The sequence below is a fragment of the Myiozetetes cayanensis genome, unplaced genomic scaffold (genome assembly GCF_022539395.1).
Source record: "Myiozetetes cayanensis isolate MyiCay16 unplaced genomic scaffold, myiCay2020 scf9, whole genome shotgun sequence".
Classification (NCBI taxonomy): Eukaryota; Metazoa; Chordata; class Aves; order Passeriformes; family Tyrannidae; genus Myiozetetes; species Myiozetetes cayanensis.
In genome coordinates, this window is record NW_026088185.1 from 1,616,231 (window position 1) to 1,635,588 (window position 19,358).

Consider the following 19,358-nt stretch of genomic DNA (forward strand, 5'->3'; position numbering starts at 1 on the left):
ATTTTTACTGTTTCCTTTCTTTTCCCTGTAGTCAGATTCTTGGTGTGTTTTGATGTTGGATAGGAGGTGCTGATTTATCTTAGTGTCAAACAAGCAGCTCTTGAGCAGGTTGTGAAGTGGCACGATTGTCCCGGTGTAAAATGGCTCTGCTGGCACCAGATGTCAGTGTTGGTCTGTGCTAACAACCCTGGCAGGGCACATCTCTGTGTCCCCCTCTGCACCACAGGCTGAGCAGCTGCCTCAGATGGTGACAATCTACTTGTGAGACATCGCCTGCAGTGGGATTATAGATGCAAACAGCTGTCTGAGTAAAAGGTTTTTAAAAATAAAATACTTGCTTTAAAAGTGCTTTGATAAATTGTGTCAATTGAGTGTGTACGGGAAAAAGGAGTTTAGGTGAAGCAGGAAGGGACCTGCTTTGAGGTGAGTGACTGATTTCTGAGTCAGATTCTGTGTTCCACCTTCAGGAGGACTGTAGAGAACTCTTGGCTTGTTGTGATCTATGGGCTGAAGGAGCTTTTGGCATAACCTTGCCAGGGAAATGTTACTCTGTGTAATGGAAGGCAGTGCTGGCTGCCTTTGCTTTTGATGGCCACAGAGCTGTGAAACCTGGTGCCAGCATGTTTGGCCAGTGCTGCTGCTGAAGGGATGGCCTTCCCAAGGAGCAGGAGAGTCACAGGTTAGGGTCAGAGGTGCTATTTCCTGATTGACACCCTCAGTTTTGAGGGGGGTACACAAACTGTTTTGGAGTAATTTTAGTTTTAACCTAAGTAAAACCTATCCGTGACTTGAATTGCGTTCCAGAGGTTCCTGTTCATCTCTGATCACTGAGGAGAATGCAGTGGTAGTCATACATGTAATTTAAATACTCAAAATTTAATGTGATTGAAGGTAATATCTCACTGATTAATAGATCAATAGATTGATGAATTCTTCTACTATTGCTGCTATAAAATTGATACTTCCCACTACAGCTTATAAAATTGCATTTTAAAATGATGTAAGTTTTGACCTCTGGCACCCTGACTTCCACAGTGTGACAATCTTTTGGGAGTAAAAATATCTCTTTTGCCCCTCTTATGCTCCTCAAGAATTTACCTTCTATATTAAAGACAGACAACTAATTCCCATCTCCCTATACTTCAGTATTGTTCTTTTTTATTTTTCAGATTTTTGTCACGGTCCTTCCTTTGATATCTTGTTTTGTCTAGAGACAAAGGTCTCTAATTGTTTCCCAGATGGATATTACACCTCCAATAATGCCGTTCAGATTCTATCACTTTGCAGAAAAATGGTTTGTTTTTCTAATTTTCCCTAACACTTCTTATTTATTTTTTTTTTACCCTTATGAAACAACTGATTTTTTTATAGGACTGTGTATTATAAACCTAAGATCTTCCTTCTGAATGGAATGAGTTGCTTTAGATCTATTGTTTTATATACATACACTTTTAAAAAAGGCTTTGTTTATTCCATTCATTAGCTTTGAATTCTGGGAAAGATTTGGACTTTGGAATTCCTTAGTCTGATTCTGCTTCTGGTGGGGAAGGCTTTCAGCACTGACAACACATCAGGGAGAATGTAATTCCAAACCTGACAGTCTAAAATCTGAAAATATTAGGGCTTGTCAAGGGACAGAAAGTTAAATGCTTGGAAAACCTCTTCTTTTTTTCTAGTTCTGTCAAAGTAAAATATTCCTTAACCCAGCTCCCACTTGAAGCAGCAGTGAATGATGCTTTCTAGATCCAAGCCTAAATTTCTGAAATCTTGGTATGAATATTATGTGTATACAGAAACTTAGAAGATGCTAACCATGCTATCCAGAACTGTCTCCATAACAGGGACAATTATTTTTAGTTGCTTTAATTTTATGCTCAGGGGCCTTTTGCAGCAGGGAGGACCCTTTTGTAGTTGTGTATTCCACAGCCCAATTACAACAGTAATTGGAACAAAACAGAAACCACTTGGGAGCTGCTGTGATTGCTCCCAAAACTGAAGGATTACCTGTGTTCATCTCCAAGCATCTGACAACTTCGTGGGTAAAACTTTGAAACATTATTTAGTGTTTTGCCCTCATCCTAAAAGTGCTCTTGAGAGGAAAATGATCTAAAGATGAGAAAATCCCAGCACACACCTTCAGCTCATCATTCCTCCTAGGTGGCATCTATCTGGTAGGTGAAATGGCTGTAGTTTAGGGCAGGGTGTGAAGCAGATATTTAAAATACTATTTAACACATTGTCAGTATTTTTAATCCCTTGCCCTCTCCCCCCCTATTATCTACCTTCCCTTAAACCGCTGTTGTGTTCATTAATCCCTGGTGTGAAAGTGTATCCATAAACTAAAGTTGCATTTGGTCCTCAGAGCAGGAAGAAGGTGAAGAAAAGCAAAACAGTAACTTTAGCTTAGTAGTAGTGAAAAAAAAAATCTCTCTGGTAAGAGAGAATACCAACAGTGTGAGAATTGGAACATTGCTGAAATTGAAAAGAATGCTGAACTAATGTTTGTATTAGAATAAATTACTGGGAAAAAAGAAGAGAAAATATGAAAGTATGAGAACACATCTAGACTGCAGAGTCCAAATGGATTAAATTTTTAGGGAACATAGAAGCAAACAGGAAGCTTCCTGTTATTCTCAGATTGATAACAGAAATAAGAAAGTGATTTTAGCAAGAAATGTATTTCACTGTTATCTCTGATTCTTTCCTCATATTACCCTGAAAAAACACGATAATGGAAATTAAAAATATCAAAAAACCCTCCCCCCTGCCCCAAAGCCAAAACTCTGCCTGCTGTCCATCTTTATAACTCTTGTCAACCCTGAGGTACCTTCAAATACTCAACAATATTTAGCCAGGAGATAAATTCTGACTTTATATTGCTTGATCATCTTATCTGCTTATTACTTTGTAGTTCTGTCTGTGATTTGCAGTCCCACCTGTCACCTACACTCTCTCTTACTGTCTCCTGTTCTCACCACAATGCTGTTATGACATAATCTTTGCCTGGTACTTCTAAGGCCTTCCATAAAATAAAATTAGGTCATCAATTGTTTAAGTATATTCTGACAGCAGTGATCTAAACTATGTTAAAGCTGTAATAAGTTGGTTAAAAAATGGAGAAATGTGGAGAAGCCAAAAAGTAGCCACAGCACATATTATGGCATATTATTCTTGAAGAATTACAACCTGTTAGTGTATTTCTAGCTGTGTAGTAAGACTGCAAATTAAATACTCCATCGACTCAGATTTTCCTGCTTGGTGGTAGCAAGACCAACTGACATTATGGAAGTGGTATTTTAATGCTGCTTTGAGAGATGAGGTAATACTTTGATCACTGAAAGGGGTTCTTTTTTTTTTTAAGGATTTTTGTCCTGGTTTACAGAAAAAACTGAAGAGCTCTCATTTGTGTGAGTTTTATGTGTTTCATCCAGGAAAAAAATGTAGAGTGCACAATTTATTTTTATCTTCCTCTAGTTCAGTGGCACTGATCCACATCTTATTGAAGTTTAAGAACTTTCTAGCTGTTGCTGTGGGTTTTTGCACCAGGTTAGAAATGGATATCCTTTTGACTTTCGTGCAAGTGAACTACTTGTGTCTCAGATCATAAATCTAATCACCAGTGGAAGTCAGACAGAAGAATGTCCCCTTTTTTTAGGCACTGATCTGCTCTCTTTCTTCTTGTGTGCAAGTAATGAATGAGCTTTCCAAAGGTAAGGGCTGATGATTCTCCCCTTCCCCATTTTTTCCTCAGGGAGCAGAAAATTCTTCTACATCCCTAAGGTTGCCCACCATGGTGTCCTCCCAAGAAGGCAAGAATAAGAAGGATTTTTAGGACACTTCTTTCTCACATTGCCTCCTTTAATAAGTTCTGTGCTTCATTTTCCTTTTGCTGGATTTACTCCAAATGTTTCATCATGAGCTCGGAGTTTTACTTAAATCTTACATCTGCTAAATTAATCTCTGTGTGGCAGACTGCTACAATGATTAATATTTCCCATCTTGGTGTGGACAGTTGATGCAAAACACAGGCTAATGTTTTCAAAACTGCACATTTCTAACTAAAATCCCATTAGTCATCTTTTCTAGACGAAAATGAAGGGTCATGTCTACACTCAAAGTGAGGCAGACTTTAAAAGGCAGACAGAAAATATGTAAAAGCTCACAGCGTTTTCAGAGCATGCATTGATATATGTAGCTCTAAAATATTCCAGGGTGTGGGGTTTTTTTCTTCTCTGGAAGAAAACACAGATGTTTGAACTCCAGCATTACCCACAGCACTAGTCATCTTTTCCAGGTTGGCTTCCTAGATGAACTGTGGCTTCAAGTCTAATATCTCTGGGATTCCTCTTCAACTACATCAACATCTGGCACAGTGATTTTATACAGTTTTGTGATTACTTTCCCCATTTAAAAGACATACACTATGAAAAATATTACTGGGTGGTGACGTGTTATCACACAAAGGAAAGATGGTCGTGGCTGCAAAACAACCACCTTTGCCTTCGTGGTTAAACAGGAGATTTTAGTCATGATTGGTTAGAGACCCTGGTGATAACTTTGATTTAATTGTATTTTTCTTGTATCTGAATAAGAACCTTCATCCAAACAGTGATCAGTGATAAGACAGGCATGTGAAGCAAGCAGAGGGAGCAGCATGTGAAGCAATGCAGGCACCAAGAAGCTTCTCAAGCAAAGCTGGGTGACCTTTAGCATGGCTGCTGTGGCCCAGCCCTCCCTTTAGCAACACCAGAAAAATGCTACTGAGAGCAGAAGGTTTCAATCAAGTAAGTGAAAGTGAATAATGGTTCTTACTCATTCTACGTAAGGATGCTAAACCAGGTAAATAACCCGTGTATTGCATAAAATTGAGTTTTAAGCAGGAAAATCATGTCCGTGACGAATTTGGGGCAGAGAGGAGCGTGACAAAATCAGCTGACAGGAGGTGACTCCTACAGACTAATCACTTTTGATCTGTACTTCTGTACAGATCAAACATTGTAGGGTTTTGTCTTCAGCCTTAGATTGCTTAGAAACCAAAAATGTTTGAGGTCTTTTATTTCTTTTTATTTCTCAGTTCCTCATATAAAACTGTATTTTTTATACATTTAATTTTACATGGGGCCTGTGTTTTATAATGTCACGTAGGGTAATTTCTACCAGTTCTACCCAGTTTATGTCAGAGTTTCTTTAGTGTGCAGTTCCATGTGCTACACATATAAATAGTAAAGCTGCCAGAGCTGTATTTCCCTATTGTTAAAGTGTCTGGGCTGCACACAAATTCATCTTGCAAGGGCTTAAAAACCAGGGATTCTGCAGGACTTACTCAGAAACAGTTTGAACCTGGTAACTTCTGGGGATACTGGTGAAGAGAACATTCCTCTGGCAGGCACACTAAGTAGCTAAGGTTTTGTGGTTTAGTTTAATTGCATTCAATATATTTTGTAATTAAGTTAAATAATGTAGAGCCTTAGAGGTAGATTTAAAAGTTTGATTAACAATTAACAATATAGAAAATAGAATTGTAAATTCTTGCATTTAACCTAGTTAAGGCAGAAAGGCTGGTTTAGTATATCATCAGATTTTGTCTTCTGCACTTTTCATTTCATCAAGGAGGGCTACACATCTCTCTTTTTCACTAGTCTGGAAACAGTAATTGGAATTCACCACTTCTGTGGAATGAGGGGGGAAGGTAAATTCTGTGTGCAGCTCTAAATGTAACCCTACCTACGTTCCTTCCTGGCAAAGAATAGCCACTACCCTGTAACTCAGAGAGGGATGCCCAAAGATGTCTTCAAACACTCAGTCATAAAATCCGAGTCCCAAACGCTAAACCTTGATCTTTTCTTCGATAAGAAGTCGATCAATAAACACATTCAGTGCTCCCAAACTCTCCTGGCAGTGATGCCATCATAAAGTCTTGAATTCTCAGAGCTCCCCGAGTGCAGCACTGAATTACTACTGCAGCCACTCCTGCTTGCTGGGGTTTCTGGGCTCATCTTCCTAGTTGCAATCGTGGCAAAGTCTCTTGTCTTGTGCTCCCCTGAGAGTGCCTCTTATTGGGATTCTTGGAATATAAATCAGTGACTGTTTCAGCCCACGTTCTAGCGAGTGGACGACCTCTGTATCCCTTTGGATAGCTCTGGAGTGACTCACTAGTCTTGTCCAATCCTGGCTTTCCTACCATTTTTCCATCCACTTCAGTTGCAGAACAGTGGGGTTTTTTTCTGCACTTCGGCTCTACGAACATGAGGGAACTCTGTTTAGCATAAATTGAGTTAACTGACTAAATCTGTGCCTCTTGCTGGGTTCTTTGTGTGGCAGTTTAATTTCCTTTTCCCTGCTATGGTTTCTATTGGACAAGGTCGGGCTCTGAGCAGGAGCAAACCGAGCGGGCATCTCCTGGCTGTCCCTTGGCTCTGAGCAGTGTGACCTTTGTCTGGCACTCCACACTTGCTGCCACGCACAGCCTGATTTAATTTACCAGTTTGCACAGATTTCATTTTGGAAAGGAAATCTGGCCACGCTGACACGTGGAACTAAGCGATGACAAAAATCCCTGTGTTACGCTGTGGGAAGACAGTGGTTTGTTTGCAGCCAGCACATCAGATTTTTAAAGGTACAGAAAACTACCAGGAACACAGTAGATGTATGATTGAGAGTCAGTTTTCACACAGCCTCACCAATAATAACCCTTAATTGAAGACCAGTTACATAAAATAATGTTTCATTTTGTGCATTACAGCAGTGCAGTTGATGAGAGTAACCAAAGCTGTGGCACTGAGAACTGGAATGAAGAGTTTTCTCTTACCTTGGGGCCTGTGGGTCCATCCCTGCCAGATTTCTGCCACTAGGAAGCCGTGGCCTTCAGGATTGGCTCCCTGCATTTTGGGGAGGTAATGGATTTCAGTAACATGCTTTTAGAAGTCAGCTTTGTCCAGCCCACCTGGCATCAGGTTTCTCTTCAGACGTTCTGCAAAATGAAACTTAACTTACAACACCTTGTAAGTCACTCTAACAAAGAACATGAGAACATGATTTCTTTTAAAAAGTAAAACTGAGTATTTCTGTATTTCATAATTTATGAAAATTTATAATTTTATTTGTATTTTTTCTAATTTTTGTAATTTATCATAACTTCCCTACTTTGTCAGGAAAATAAACAAGGTAATTAGCTGAGATTTAGAATCATAGGATGGTGAAATCCTGGTTTTTTTCTCAAGATTCCTGTATGATGCCTAAGGGTAGATCTTAAAGACATTTAGACAGAAACAAACTGTGCAACACTCACTGCAGAAGGGGAACCTCAGTCATTTGAAAACAAAATGCGTAATTTTGAAAACGTAATGCTCTAACTGTAAATTTTATTTTTATAAGCAGATTTGGTCAACCTGGCATGAAAAAACTATTTCGACAAAAGACCAGATCTGAGGAAGTTTTTATTCTGAAGGAGAAACTGTATGCAGTAAGTAGCAGAAATGTTGTGTGATTCTTATTTTGTTCTTAAAATATTTGACTCCATCAGAGTGTGCAATAGAAATGCTTTTATAAAGGCTGATTTACTAATGCTTGATGCTGCCAACTTTTGGAATGGCTGGAACTGAATTTTTGTAAAGGGTTACCCACCTTTCATGGTTAAAATTAATTTGGCCTTTTTTTTTCCCCCCCTTTTCCAGTTAAAATTAAATACTTTAACACATTTAACAAATTGCTGCTCTATAATTTCACTGAGCTGAATCCAAGGGCACTGATGTCTTTCTGTATTTATGGCACCTACTCCATTCATCTGCCTTTCACTTCCAGATGGTGGATGAAAGAGAAGAGTCACTGATCTGGAGCACTGTTAAACAAGAACAGCTCTCAAAGGTGCTTAAAAATAAAGATCTGAACATTATATTACAACTAAAAAGCTGCATTTCATTATCACAGCCAGCACTGAATTTCACGTGTTCCACTATCAAATGAGGCTTTCTGTGCTAAATCCCCCCTTTTAAAATTCGACCTTTTTTTAAACACTAGAGGTTACTTGAGAGGTTTTTTTTTTCTGACAGGGTAATTTCTTAGCAAACTTATGCTTGAATGGCGTGTCTTCTTAAAAATAACGAACAACGCTATGAAAAGAAAGCTTTACAAAGATGCAGCAACCCATTATAGCACAGTGTTAATTGCAAAGCTGTCTTTACATCTGTCTTTACACTTCTGTGATTGTTTTGTGCAGTAGCCAAGAAATGGGTGCTCCCTCGTTAGCAAAAACAGATCTTAATGGCCCCTGTGAATCATCCAGGTTGTTAAGAGGTTAATTCACAAACCAGGTGGGACTCAGTAGAGTTGAAAAGGTGGGCCAGGCTCTGCTGGAGCTCTTCCCCAAGCAGTTGGAAGGAGGAACTTTCTGCAGGAGCTGGAGGTTCACGGTAGGTGAATTGTAGCCTTCACAAAAAGGTTGAGGGGTTAATCCTTGAACGTGCTGTCTCTGACTTGGATTTCTAAATGTACAAAGTGTTAAAGAAAAGAACAAAATGAAGTGACTGCCAAGTAGAGGCGTTAATTTCTGGTGTTACTGAGAAGGAATTAACCAACTTCTTGCTTAAGCAATGTGTTTGCCTTAAAAACAACAAAAAACCCCCAGAGAAATCAAAACCCAACACCTGAATGTTAACCAAAGTTTTGTGACCTTCACAGAGTTTATTTGGAGCAGAATTGGAACCTGCCCTTTCAAATCGTATCTGCAAAGATTTTCGAGAAAGAGGAAATAGATTGATAGATATTAACTAGAGTGGTAACAGAAATTGCTAAAGCCTTTCATTTTATCTTTTTTGAAATAACCATTAAGAGCTTTTCTGCAAGACTCTATAGTTTTTGTGGGTTTTCTACTTATATGTTAGGACTGGACCATGTGGTAAAAAATTACCAAATCCTCTAGAGGATACCAGAAATCTAGAGGAATGTTGGTGGTGTTGCCACCAACAAGTCAAGATGTTATAAGTGAACATTTTAGTTCTGGTCTCATGTATCTTTGTTTTGAATTAACAGAAGGTTAGAAATGGGCAGCTCTTGAGATCTCCTGTTTGTTGAACTTTGAAGCTTATCTTTGTAGAGCAGCAGTGAAAGTCCAAGGGAAATGTCAGCTGTGGTTTTGGATGCTTTTTATACAGTGATTTATCTTTCTAATCAAGGAGGACTAAAACTTTAAGGATTTAAATGTGAGAAAGGGAAAGGGAAGAATGGGAAATGGAACTGTGGAATTGGCTTTCCTCTGCTGTGTGAGTGGATGTATGGGGCTGTTAGTGGAAAGGTAGTGATCATAATAGCACTGAGACTTTAATTTTCAAGGTTTTTGTTCTGATGGAGTCATAAAAGAATAAGCTTTCTTGTGGTAACAAAAAAATTCCATTGTGATTTATTTAATCCCAAAGATATCTCCAAATATTTCCCCTCCCTCTCTTCCCCACGGTAGTCAGCTCTGACCCAGAGATACTAATCCAGCTGCTCTGGCACTGTGGGATTATACAGCACAACAGATAATAGCCATAGAGAGAAAATATAAGTTTAATTCCTTACCTTTCATTAAGAACTCCTTGGAGATGTCAGTTAATGCTGTTTAACACAGTGATTTTACAGCATGGACGTGTCCAACAAGGACTTGATCAGACAAGCTTTCTCTTTGCATCTCTAAGGGCTTGATAAATCTTTGGGGGGGTTCATTTTCAGTTGTTTTTCTATTGGAGATTTTGAAAACAGCCTCTTGCAGGCCAGCTCCTGAAACCTGTGAATCAGGGATGTGACACACGAGACCCACAGGTAAATTCACTGTGCCCCTGGGGCTGGTCAGTCAGTCAGTGTTTAGAAAGAACACTAAGGAATCAGGGGTAAAACCTAAAAAATCATTAACTAGTAACAGGGGTTTTTTTGGATATGCCATCACTGACCAGTTTTTGAAAGGGTGATCTAAACCACCTCTTTGAGCTTCTTCATGCAGGCCTGTGTGGTGTTGCTGAACTGCATTTACCCAGCTTAAATAATTTTACAGGTGGATTATTCTCAAACCAAATGACATACCTGTTTTTTTAGAGTATTGTAAGTTATGAAGATACAGTTGGATATTTTATATGAGATATAAAAATATTTTATATTTTATTTACCATAAGAATGGTAGTGTTTTATTAATTCTGAAAGCAGCAAAAGCTTGCACAAATTGTTTGCGTTAGCCTTTGAAGTCTGTTTTCTTAACATCTTGAATTCTGCCTTCCTGGCTTTGTGACAGAGATGTTCTCTTGAATGATTTAAGAGTGGTGGCAACCACACTTGAGCCCAGCTGCTTTAGCGAGTCCTGGTTTTGGTGTATGGTCCTTCTGGCTTCCACCAAAAAAAACATAATTCAAAATTGGTCAGAATGAAAGAGCCTTGTTTATAACATCACTCCTTATAAAATGAGTGCTTACAACTTCTGCTGCTAGAAAATGTGTGGGGTTAGAACTTAGAACTGTAGGATTTTGTTCTGTATTTCTATAAAGTGGAGCAGAAAATTCTGACTTTTATGCTCATAAAGTTTGAATTCATGTTCTTTCGTTCCCTCTCTCACCACCATGGGAATTCTAGCAGGCCCTTAAACATTGCAGGAAGTCACTGTGGGATTGATGTTTTTCCATGCTGCAGATGTGTTTTTTTTTTTTTTTTCTTAGCTGTGATTCTCATCAGGTAGTTTGGACTCTTCTTAAGTTTATGTAGCAGAAGAAAAAGGGGACGAGGCTTGTGAAAAGGAAGAAATCTGAGTTTAAGGCCTAGCAATAAATGGGAATGGAGAAGAGCAATTTTGTTATCTCTTTAAAAGGAAAAAAAAGTTCTCCACTTAGCCTTTCTTTCATATTTGTTAAGCTATAAGAATCTGTCTTCTCTAACACAGTGTTTTACCAAAAAGTCCTATAAAATATGATTTTTTGGTTTTGGGAAATTTTATTTGAAAAAATTATAGGTTTTTTTGTTGGGAAATAGATGACTTCTTTCTAAAGCACTTCTGAACTCCACTGGGTTTTATGACAAAGATTTCCACAGCTGTGTAGTGAGGTATCCCCATTCAAATTCAACTGTAATTAAACAGTGAACTCCTATGCTCTGAAAACTTCCCAGAGTACCTCTGAGTATTGGAGAAGGGCTGCATGGCTCTCCACAAGCTTATGCAATGACTGGAGCGTTTGGAATGCGGCTTCATTTGTGGCTTCTAAAAGCACTAGATGTGAAAATAAGTAATAAAAAGTGGTGAAGGATCTAAAACTCTTTTGAGAATTACACTGATGGAAAAGTATGAACGAACTTGTAAGGAGAGGCACAGCCAAAAAAACCCTCCAACAACAAAAAACCTTCTCCAAAACACCTGAAATGCTGCTGTCATAAAGAAAGAATATAAAGAAATAAATAAACAAACCCCCCCCCCAAAAAAAAAAAAACAAGCAGACAAAAGCCAAACCAAAAACTCAAAACTGAAGTTCTGTAATGTTGCAAAATCATGTTCTGCTATTTTTTAATGTGAACATGAAAACTCACAGTGGCCAAATACTGTGTTTCCCGGTTGAATAAATTTATAAGCTTACCTGTCTGAGGTACAATCTCTTTTCTTAGGTTAAGTTAACATCTTTACTTGTATTATTACACCTAAGTTTACCTGTATATTTCCATATTTCACATAGGCTTTGAACCATAAAGAATCTATTTCTCTGACCATCCCTGGAAAGGTGAAATTTAATAAAGACGAAATTTAAAGTGTACTTTCGGGGTGGAAAAATTTCAGAAATACTCCATCCCTGTAGGGCAAGAAAACTTCATACAGCAAAATTAGAGAGGTGGAGACACAGATGAGTAAAAGGACATCTTTCCCTCAACCCATGGAAAGCTGCTGGTGGAGCATCAGCCTTGGGTGTGCAAGACAAAAACCAGTTTGTGTATTATGGGCTGGAAACTTCTATGGAAGGAAATGAATGCTGTAGGTATGGCTCCCCTTCTGTTGGGTCTCAGCAGTAGTTCCAGGTTATTGCCTGGAAAAAAAAAAAAAAAATCCCTCAAAAACTCAGTTGTGTCAGACCAAGTGAGACAGTCATGAGGGAACCGTGGCAAGAACAACAAAAACATTTGCAGTGTCTGCCTGGTCCTCTCTTGCTGCTCTCCATTTTTGCTCATGAGCATCTGTAGCAGGTGGTCCTTGCTGGCTTTGTTCAGCTTGTGCCACTGCTGTGTGGCTCCTCACGTTCTGATTAGCTCACTGAGAAAGAAATGAAAACCAAAAACCTCCAGAAAATGAAAATGAAAAGCAAAAACCTCCAGGTAGCAGTTGACAAGTTACGTACAGGGATGTGATCTAGCAGTAGACAAGCTAAGTGGGACATCAGGTTAAGAAATGATAAAGTCAGAGATGTTGATATTCCCAGGATAAATTACGGATCTAAGTAGCATAGTTCAGATTAAATGCCCTGAATGTTTGTGTTTTTTACTAAATATTATAGAAGTATATAGCATATTTATATACATGGGTAGAATTTGTGTGCTTTGTGCTTTAGGTACACTTTTCATTCATATGAACTGGATTTCAGTACAGAAAATGTTTGTATTCAGGCTGTTAACAAACACTGGTCCAAGAAAACTTTTCTGTAAAGAAAGCTTTTATGTAAGTGGAAAATGCCTTGCTGTTTATACATAACTGCATACACAAAAGTGGCATTACAGGTCAGTTGCTTTGGAAAAAGAGACGTGACCTGGAAAAAATTGCCAGTTTGTGACAATTTTCTGTCTTGTAGATGCAAAATAGTTTGCTTTATTTCCTTTCCACTGGGAAAGAAGTGATAGGTCTCGTAGTGATACAGTTCATCAGCTAAGAGGATTTTACTGAACTTTTAGGGCACAGGAAAGACTGTGCCACAGAGATGTGTAAAACAGCACTTGCAAGCAGTTTGTGGCCAGCTCTAGCTGCAAACTTCCATCTGTGCTCAAGGGGTGTCACTTCTTGTAACAAAACTGACAGGACTAGATGCTTTCTTTAAAGCTTTAGTTTCTCAACTGCATTTTTAATGTAAGCAAAAGCTGTGTCTTGTTTGCAAGTAGCTGATAACGTTATTCTTAGCTACATGTTGTCTGAATTGATGTCCACTGCAACTTCCCTCATAGCCTTCAAAGAAAAGTGAACTGTTGGTTTACATTGCCTTAAAATGCTGTTGTGTGAACTCTGCCAGCTGAAGAGATTGATTGGTGAATATTCCAGGCAGAAAAGTACAGGATAGTTTAACAGAGTAAGTCAGAGGGTTTAACAGAGAAAGAGGATTTCAGATTATATGAACAGGAAAACATATATTTCTGGAGGAACCCAACTTGCTGCATAACCTCTGCTTGGTGGCTAAAGGAGAAAGTGTGTGTTTCTCCAGGCTAACACCCACTCATGACATGCCTTCTGCTCCAGTCTGAGTAGCTCATGAAATAACCATTTATTCTGTACAAGTTTTCCATGTGAACTGAAAGAATAGCTCGGCTTTATGATTACAGCTCTTACTTTCATCCAGTGTCAAAGCTGCGTTCCAAAAAGGTCTGTGTTTAGTCTCCAGCGACTGAAAAATAAGTTCCCTGCTCCTACTGCAAACTCTCTCATCTTTTCCAAATAATTTCTGTGTGAAGCAAAGGATGTGTCTGAGCAGTAGAGGTGGCAGCAGTGTGTGTTATGCTTTGGCTGTGACTGGGCTTTTGCTCCCTGCCTGGAAACCAGGCTGATATTCCTTCACTTGAGCAACATGCCCATGAAAAAGGCAGGATAACAGAAGGAATCCATGTTTGTGCTCCCTGCTTAGGGATGCACACGAGCACAACCCCACAGAAGCAAAGCTTAAAGAGAACTTGAAAGTGATTTCCTTTCATGAAATGTTTCCTGTTGTATGAACTACCTATTCCTCTTTTCTATTTATATAGTGGATAATAATTAGAAAATAAATGTTGTCAAGATTGCACCTTCATCTTTTGGTCTTCATTTATTTTAAATTAGCTTCTAAGTCTGAAAGTAGATATGAGACTTGCCATAAGGTCGTGAAAAGACTTTTAGGTTATTCCAATCTAAAAATTGGAACTGAAACTTCATTTTTTCCTTTCAGTTCCTAATCCTTGTACAGCATCAGTATATAAATCTGTTGTCTTAGAAAGATGGGAGTTTTACACGTACCCCCTTCAGGTACAAACAGGCCTGCAAAGAACAAAGCAGAGGAAATCAATTTCTGGTGGCTCAGCGCTCTTTAATATCTTTAGCATATGGATATGCGAGTTCTCCGTCTGTTTTTCCGAGGAGAGGAGCTGGTAACAGCAGTGCCCTGGCCGGATTCCAGCAGGGAACTCCAGAGCTCCATCTGCCAACTCCCTGCCGCGGTCACAGATGGGTAACTCTTGCCCAAATAAAGCATCCACCCACTGCACCAGTACATGCAGCGTCATCCCTTTGTTGTGACAGCACAGCAGCTTCTCGTTGTGTGTTACATTATGAAATGCTGAATTGTTGGGGTTTTTTTTCCCCCCTTTATTTTCCTCATCTTTGAGCAGATTTTTTTTTTTTTTTTTTTTTAATAGAATTTACCAGGGAATTGATTGCATACGGCATAACGTGTCCGTATTTTGGCTTTGGAGAAGTTTTTTGCTCTCTATCGAGCTCAATACCGAGGAGGAAGCTGGCAGAAATTTCTTTTGCCACAATGTCTGGAAGTATCAAGTGCAACGTTGAAGTGCTACAATACAGGGGCTGGCAATCTCTGTGAGAGAAAGGAGAGAAGGCCTGGCATCTCTGAGCCTGAGCGTACTGGAAGGAGGGAAACTTCTGTCCCTGTCCAAGAGTAGCATTTAGGTTTTGCAGCAGGCTTTGGCTTTTGAAGACATGCTTCAAAGAAGCAGTCTTTATAACTTTACCTGCAAGAAATCTTTATATTGCTTCTCATGCAGAAACCAAGGGGAGTGTCTTTAGCAGGAGGTGTCTGAGCATCTTTTCCAGCCCTGTATCTTGTCTTTTCTTTGCTTATCCTAAACTGGCTCCTTTGAACAGCAGACAGTGAGAAAGAAGCTTCCCAGGAAGGACAATGGGGTTTATTTTTTAGTGCAAGGAGAAAAAAAAGCTGTGCTTCGACAGAGGCACCTCACTAGAAAGACATTTGCAGGTGGTTGTGTGAGGCAATGTTAGCCTGACATGATGAATGCCTTGAACCAAGAGCTGCATTACCTTTTCACTTTTTGCTGTCTGTAAACTATAGAACTTAAGGCAGTTTGTCCTGGCCATTAGTGCTATGTTTATGGTATATGGAGGCATTTTCTGATTCCCAAATAAGTAACAAATGTCTTTATTTGATGCTGAAAGTATATATACTGTTTATGCTTTTACTGTAACAAAAATCTAACAATTATGGAACCAGTGCCATACGGTCTTTGTTCAGAATTGAATATAAGTGAGGGAAAATAAAGTTCTTAATCTCTAATTTTCAATAGACTTTGTTTTCCCATTTCCCCAGGGTTTAAGAGAGGAATTGCTCTTTGGAAGTTATGTTTGCAAACTTGTGCTTCTGATGTAGCCGTGTGTTGATAATCAATTTTACAACAGAATGACAGTAAGAAATAGCTGATGGTGATTTAATATTTGCTTGATAACATAAGGATTACTCAGTATGTATTTTTGTGCCCTAGCCCCAGATTTATGTCTGAAATTGTTGCTAGACTCCTGAGGAATGCAAAGTCTTATAAACCCTTGTCATTGCCAGAGAAACGGAGACTGGTTTGCAATCTGGGCATATCAGATGCAAGTAGGATTTTCGCAGTGATAGGATTTCACCCTTGGATTATGCTGAGAGTTCTCAGTCAAGAGATGCCTGAAAGCTTAAGCAATTTCTTTTTTTTCTCTCTTTTCTTTTTTTTCTTTTTCTTTTTCCTAACTGGGAAATAAGAAGTTGTTTCAGGCTTATGTCAGAATCCATCTGAGTGGGTATGGAAGCAGGCAAGTTCCAAAATCACTTTAAATTAAAAATCAGGCCAATGATCGTTTGCGTTCCCTGCAAGCAAAGATTTCTCAAGAGTCCAAATATAGCTTGAAATTCCGTGGCCGCAAGGAAGGATTAGTACCATCTTATGATAAATATGATTAAATAGAATAATCTACTTGAAGTTCCTCTGGAATTTGCCACTCCTATATTTGTGCACCTTTAGCTACTCATGGAGGAAGGTGAGTGAAAAGGAATTTTCCTGAGATTTGTATTTGCAAACTTCTTTTCTGAGAACCAGGGACTCTTCAATTCATTTGGAAAGTGAGAATGTGAATCCATGCCCTTTGCTGTGTTTTATCACGTTGCTGATTAAAAAAAACCACTGTGACATTTCAAAAACAAACCTGGAGAAACTCAGTTCACAGTACTGCTGTATGGGATACATCAGTCTTATGATGCAGAAGATCTGGTGAAATACTGGGCCAGTGGTTTCTATTTTGAATGTTCAGTAAAATAATAATAAGAGATTTCAGTAAAATAAGGATTTCAGTAAATATTTATTTCAGTAAAATAATTATTTCAGTAAAATAAGAAGAACACAGAGGTTGAATCCACAATCTGAAGCGTAATGTTGTGGTGAAGGGAGGGAAAGAACATACAAGGGCTGTCCTCTGAGAACATTCACAGTGTAAAAGTAAGAAAAATAAAAACATTTTCAAACGTATCAGTTGAAGCTTCAGGTTTTGTGAGATTTAGCAGGCTGTGGATTAGGGTCTGAGCAGAGAATGAATGCAATTAGAACTGAATGTGAAAATATGGGGGGACTCTACACGTGCAGCAAATGTCTGGGGAGTTGTGCACTGAGCTGTTTTGGCAGGTGATGGCACCAGGTGTCTCAGTGGGTCCTCTTCCCTCCTTTGGGTGATTCCTCATATCCTCAGGACCTTGGTTTGAACAATTATTCGTGTGGAAATCACAGGGTGAGCAGTTCTGTAAGGCACTGGGAGCACAGTGATGGTCTCTTTGGTACGAGGTGGGATTTTTGTGACTGCTAAAGCTGTTGCAGGCACAGGGAAGGGATCAGGAGGTTGTAACTGTTTACTTGTTGGGTATTTCCCTGATACTTCATTCAGTGTAGATGTATTTGCATACTGTGTATAAATATGCATGTGTGGAGTGTATATGTTCGTGCAGAGTGAGTGAATTTTGTGAATGGAAAATTCTAATTTGAGAGTATCTTAGCAAAATTATTGAGAATGAAGAGGATTCTGTAGGGACAGTGAAGCCTCAGATTTTTTTTGTTTTATTTAATCAGACATAAGACTTGTGAGATGTGTCATGTTGATAATGCCAAAAAATAAAATTTATCTTTTCTGAGGACAGACTCGGTTTGAACAGGTATAGATCAAGCTGTTAATTTACTTACCCTGATTCAGAGAGACAACTTTAAAGCGTGTTTCATCCTCCAGGGCATCTTTTGATGGATAGTTATGACAGTTTATGTACTAATAACACTTGTTCAGTAGAAAATTATTTTGAAACCATAGATCACCTATGTAGTCATCCAACAATGACTGAAAGTTAAATTCTAGGACTCAATTACATTTGAATCAGAAGCCTACCAGTCAAAATATTTGCATTTCTTTACCAAACCTCTGAATCCCCTTGTCTCCCCAGAATTACTTTGTTTAAGTACCTAAATAAACTGACTTCTATTTTAACAAAATTGAGGTAAATAATATCTGTAACTTAGAAAAATCTAAGTAAAATAATCTTGTGCTGAGTATGAGAACTGAAAAGCAAAGTTGATGTGCACAAGGTGGGTGCAAGTTTTATAGGGTAGAGAAAATGCATTTAACAACATACCTTGAAAAATTCATGAGACCTTAAAAATTCAGTCAGATTGCTGGTGTTGCATTTGCAATGCAGGTAACCAGGCTGATTTTGACTGCTGCTGTTATCAGCTGAATTACACAGACATCTTGATAGCACGCAGCCCTTATGTTTACTGTAGAAAGATTTAATAAAATTGGCAATTCTGCTACTCTTAACACTGCATCTTCCCTCTTGACTGGCTATAGTGTTTATTTTTTACAGTGAAAAATGATGGCTGATGGTGAATCATCAGACCAGCAACTACTGGCCTTGTCTGGAATTATGCAATTGGTAGTCAGGCGCATGTCAAAGTCAGTCACTAACTGAAGCAATGCTAAAATTACAGTATTCTAAACCAAAAAAAAAAGGCAAATGTCACAGTAAATAGGTTGCATAGTGAAAAGGATGTACTTTTTTTTTAATTTCAGGTATCCTCTGATTTAATTTTGGTGATGGTAATAACTATTCTGCATTTCCTGTAACTACACTGCAGCTCCTTGCCATGCAGCTGAGCTTTCCAGGCAAGATGCCGTGCAAACCTCAGGACAAAGATTGTCCTGTTGCTCTCATAGTGACCACTGCACGATTTGAGATTCTGGGAATCATCAGAAAACCATCTTTGTAGTTATTTTAATACTGGGAATCCTGCAGAAATTTAATATTAGTGTTGCTAAGTCTGATGTGTAGATTGCTTTGTTGATTAAGCCCTTCCCTGACTTGGAGTTGGGGCAGAGAAGACGGCAGCAGGGAAAGCCTTGGTGGATTCCTAAAGCTGCTCTGCATCCAGTCTGGTATCCCTGGGCATCCTTTCCTACATTTTCAGCCCATCCTGACCGTGGGACAGAAAACAGAGGGTGTGCCCTCCCAGCCCCCTAAATCTGTTTTTCTGTGGCCACCGTGGATGGATCACTCTTAGCAGAACTGTGTCAGAAGAAAACGTGGGGATCTCTGGATTTAAGGCTCTGGAGTTCTTTGTAAATTGTCACAGAATTATGGGTTCTTTGCTGTTTGAAGCAGACAGGGTTGTTCATACGTAAGCTCTTTTATCTGAGGAACTCTAGGCATGATGTGTCATATTTGCCCTATAATTTTAATATCCTGTGCTGTATTACTGCATAGCTGACTTCTAAGTTGCAGTGTTAGACACATTCACTGTGTTAAGTTTAGAGTGATCTATGTTTAGCAAGTGCAATGGCCTTCAGAGCACCATTTCTCAAAATTTTTTTGGCATGTCAAAAGGGAGGGCTTGGAACAGGTTGGTGCAGAATTCAGGGTTTGCTGAATGGACATGAAATGGCAACAGGTCCATGAGTACTGAAGGGTCACAGCTATATTTTTTTAAACAGTGGAGAGCATTTGCAGTGGACCACGTGTAAACATTTTACTGTCAGGGAGGTACTATTAATACCTTAATTAAGATCTATCCTTAGTTTCTCCTCAAATGCTTTTTACACTAACATCCTGCCCCTTTCTTAAAGGAAATGGACATGAGAGACTTTAGATTTTATGCCA

General features: G+C 38.9%; 1 protein-coding gene across 1 annotated transcript in view; it reads right to left on the bottom strand.

Annotated features, from left to right (window-relative positions):
- Positions 1–2,014, bottom strand: part of LOC126652753 (maestro heat-like repeat-containing protein family member 6) — a 15,734-nt gene extending 13,720 nt beyond the window's left edge. Inside the window, 1 exon segment of the mRNA XM_050339861.1 lies at positions 2,005–2,014. Coding sequence (XP_050195818.1) covers positions 2,005–2,014 — 10 coding nt within the window.
- Between the last annotated feature and the right edge of the window lie 17,344 nt (positions 2,015–19,358).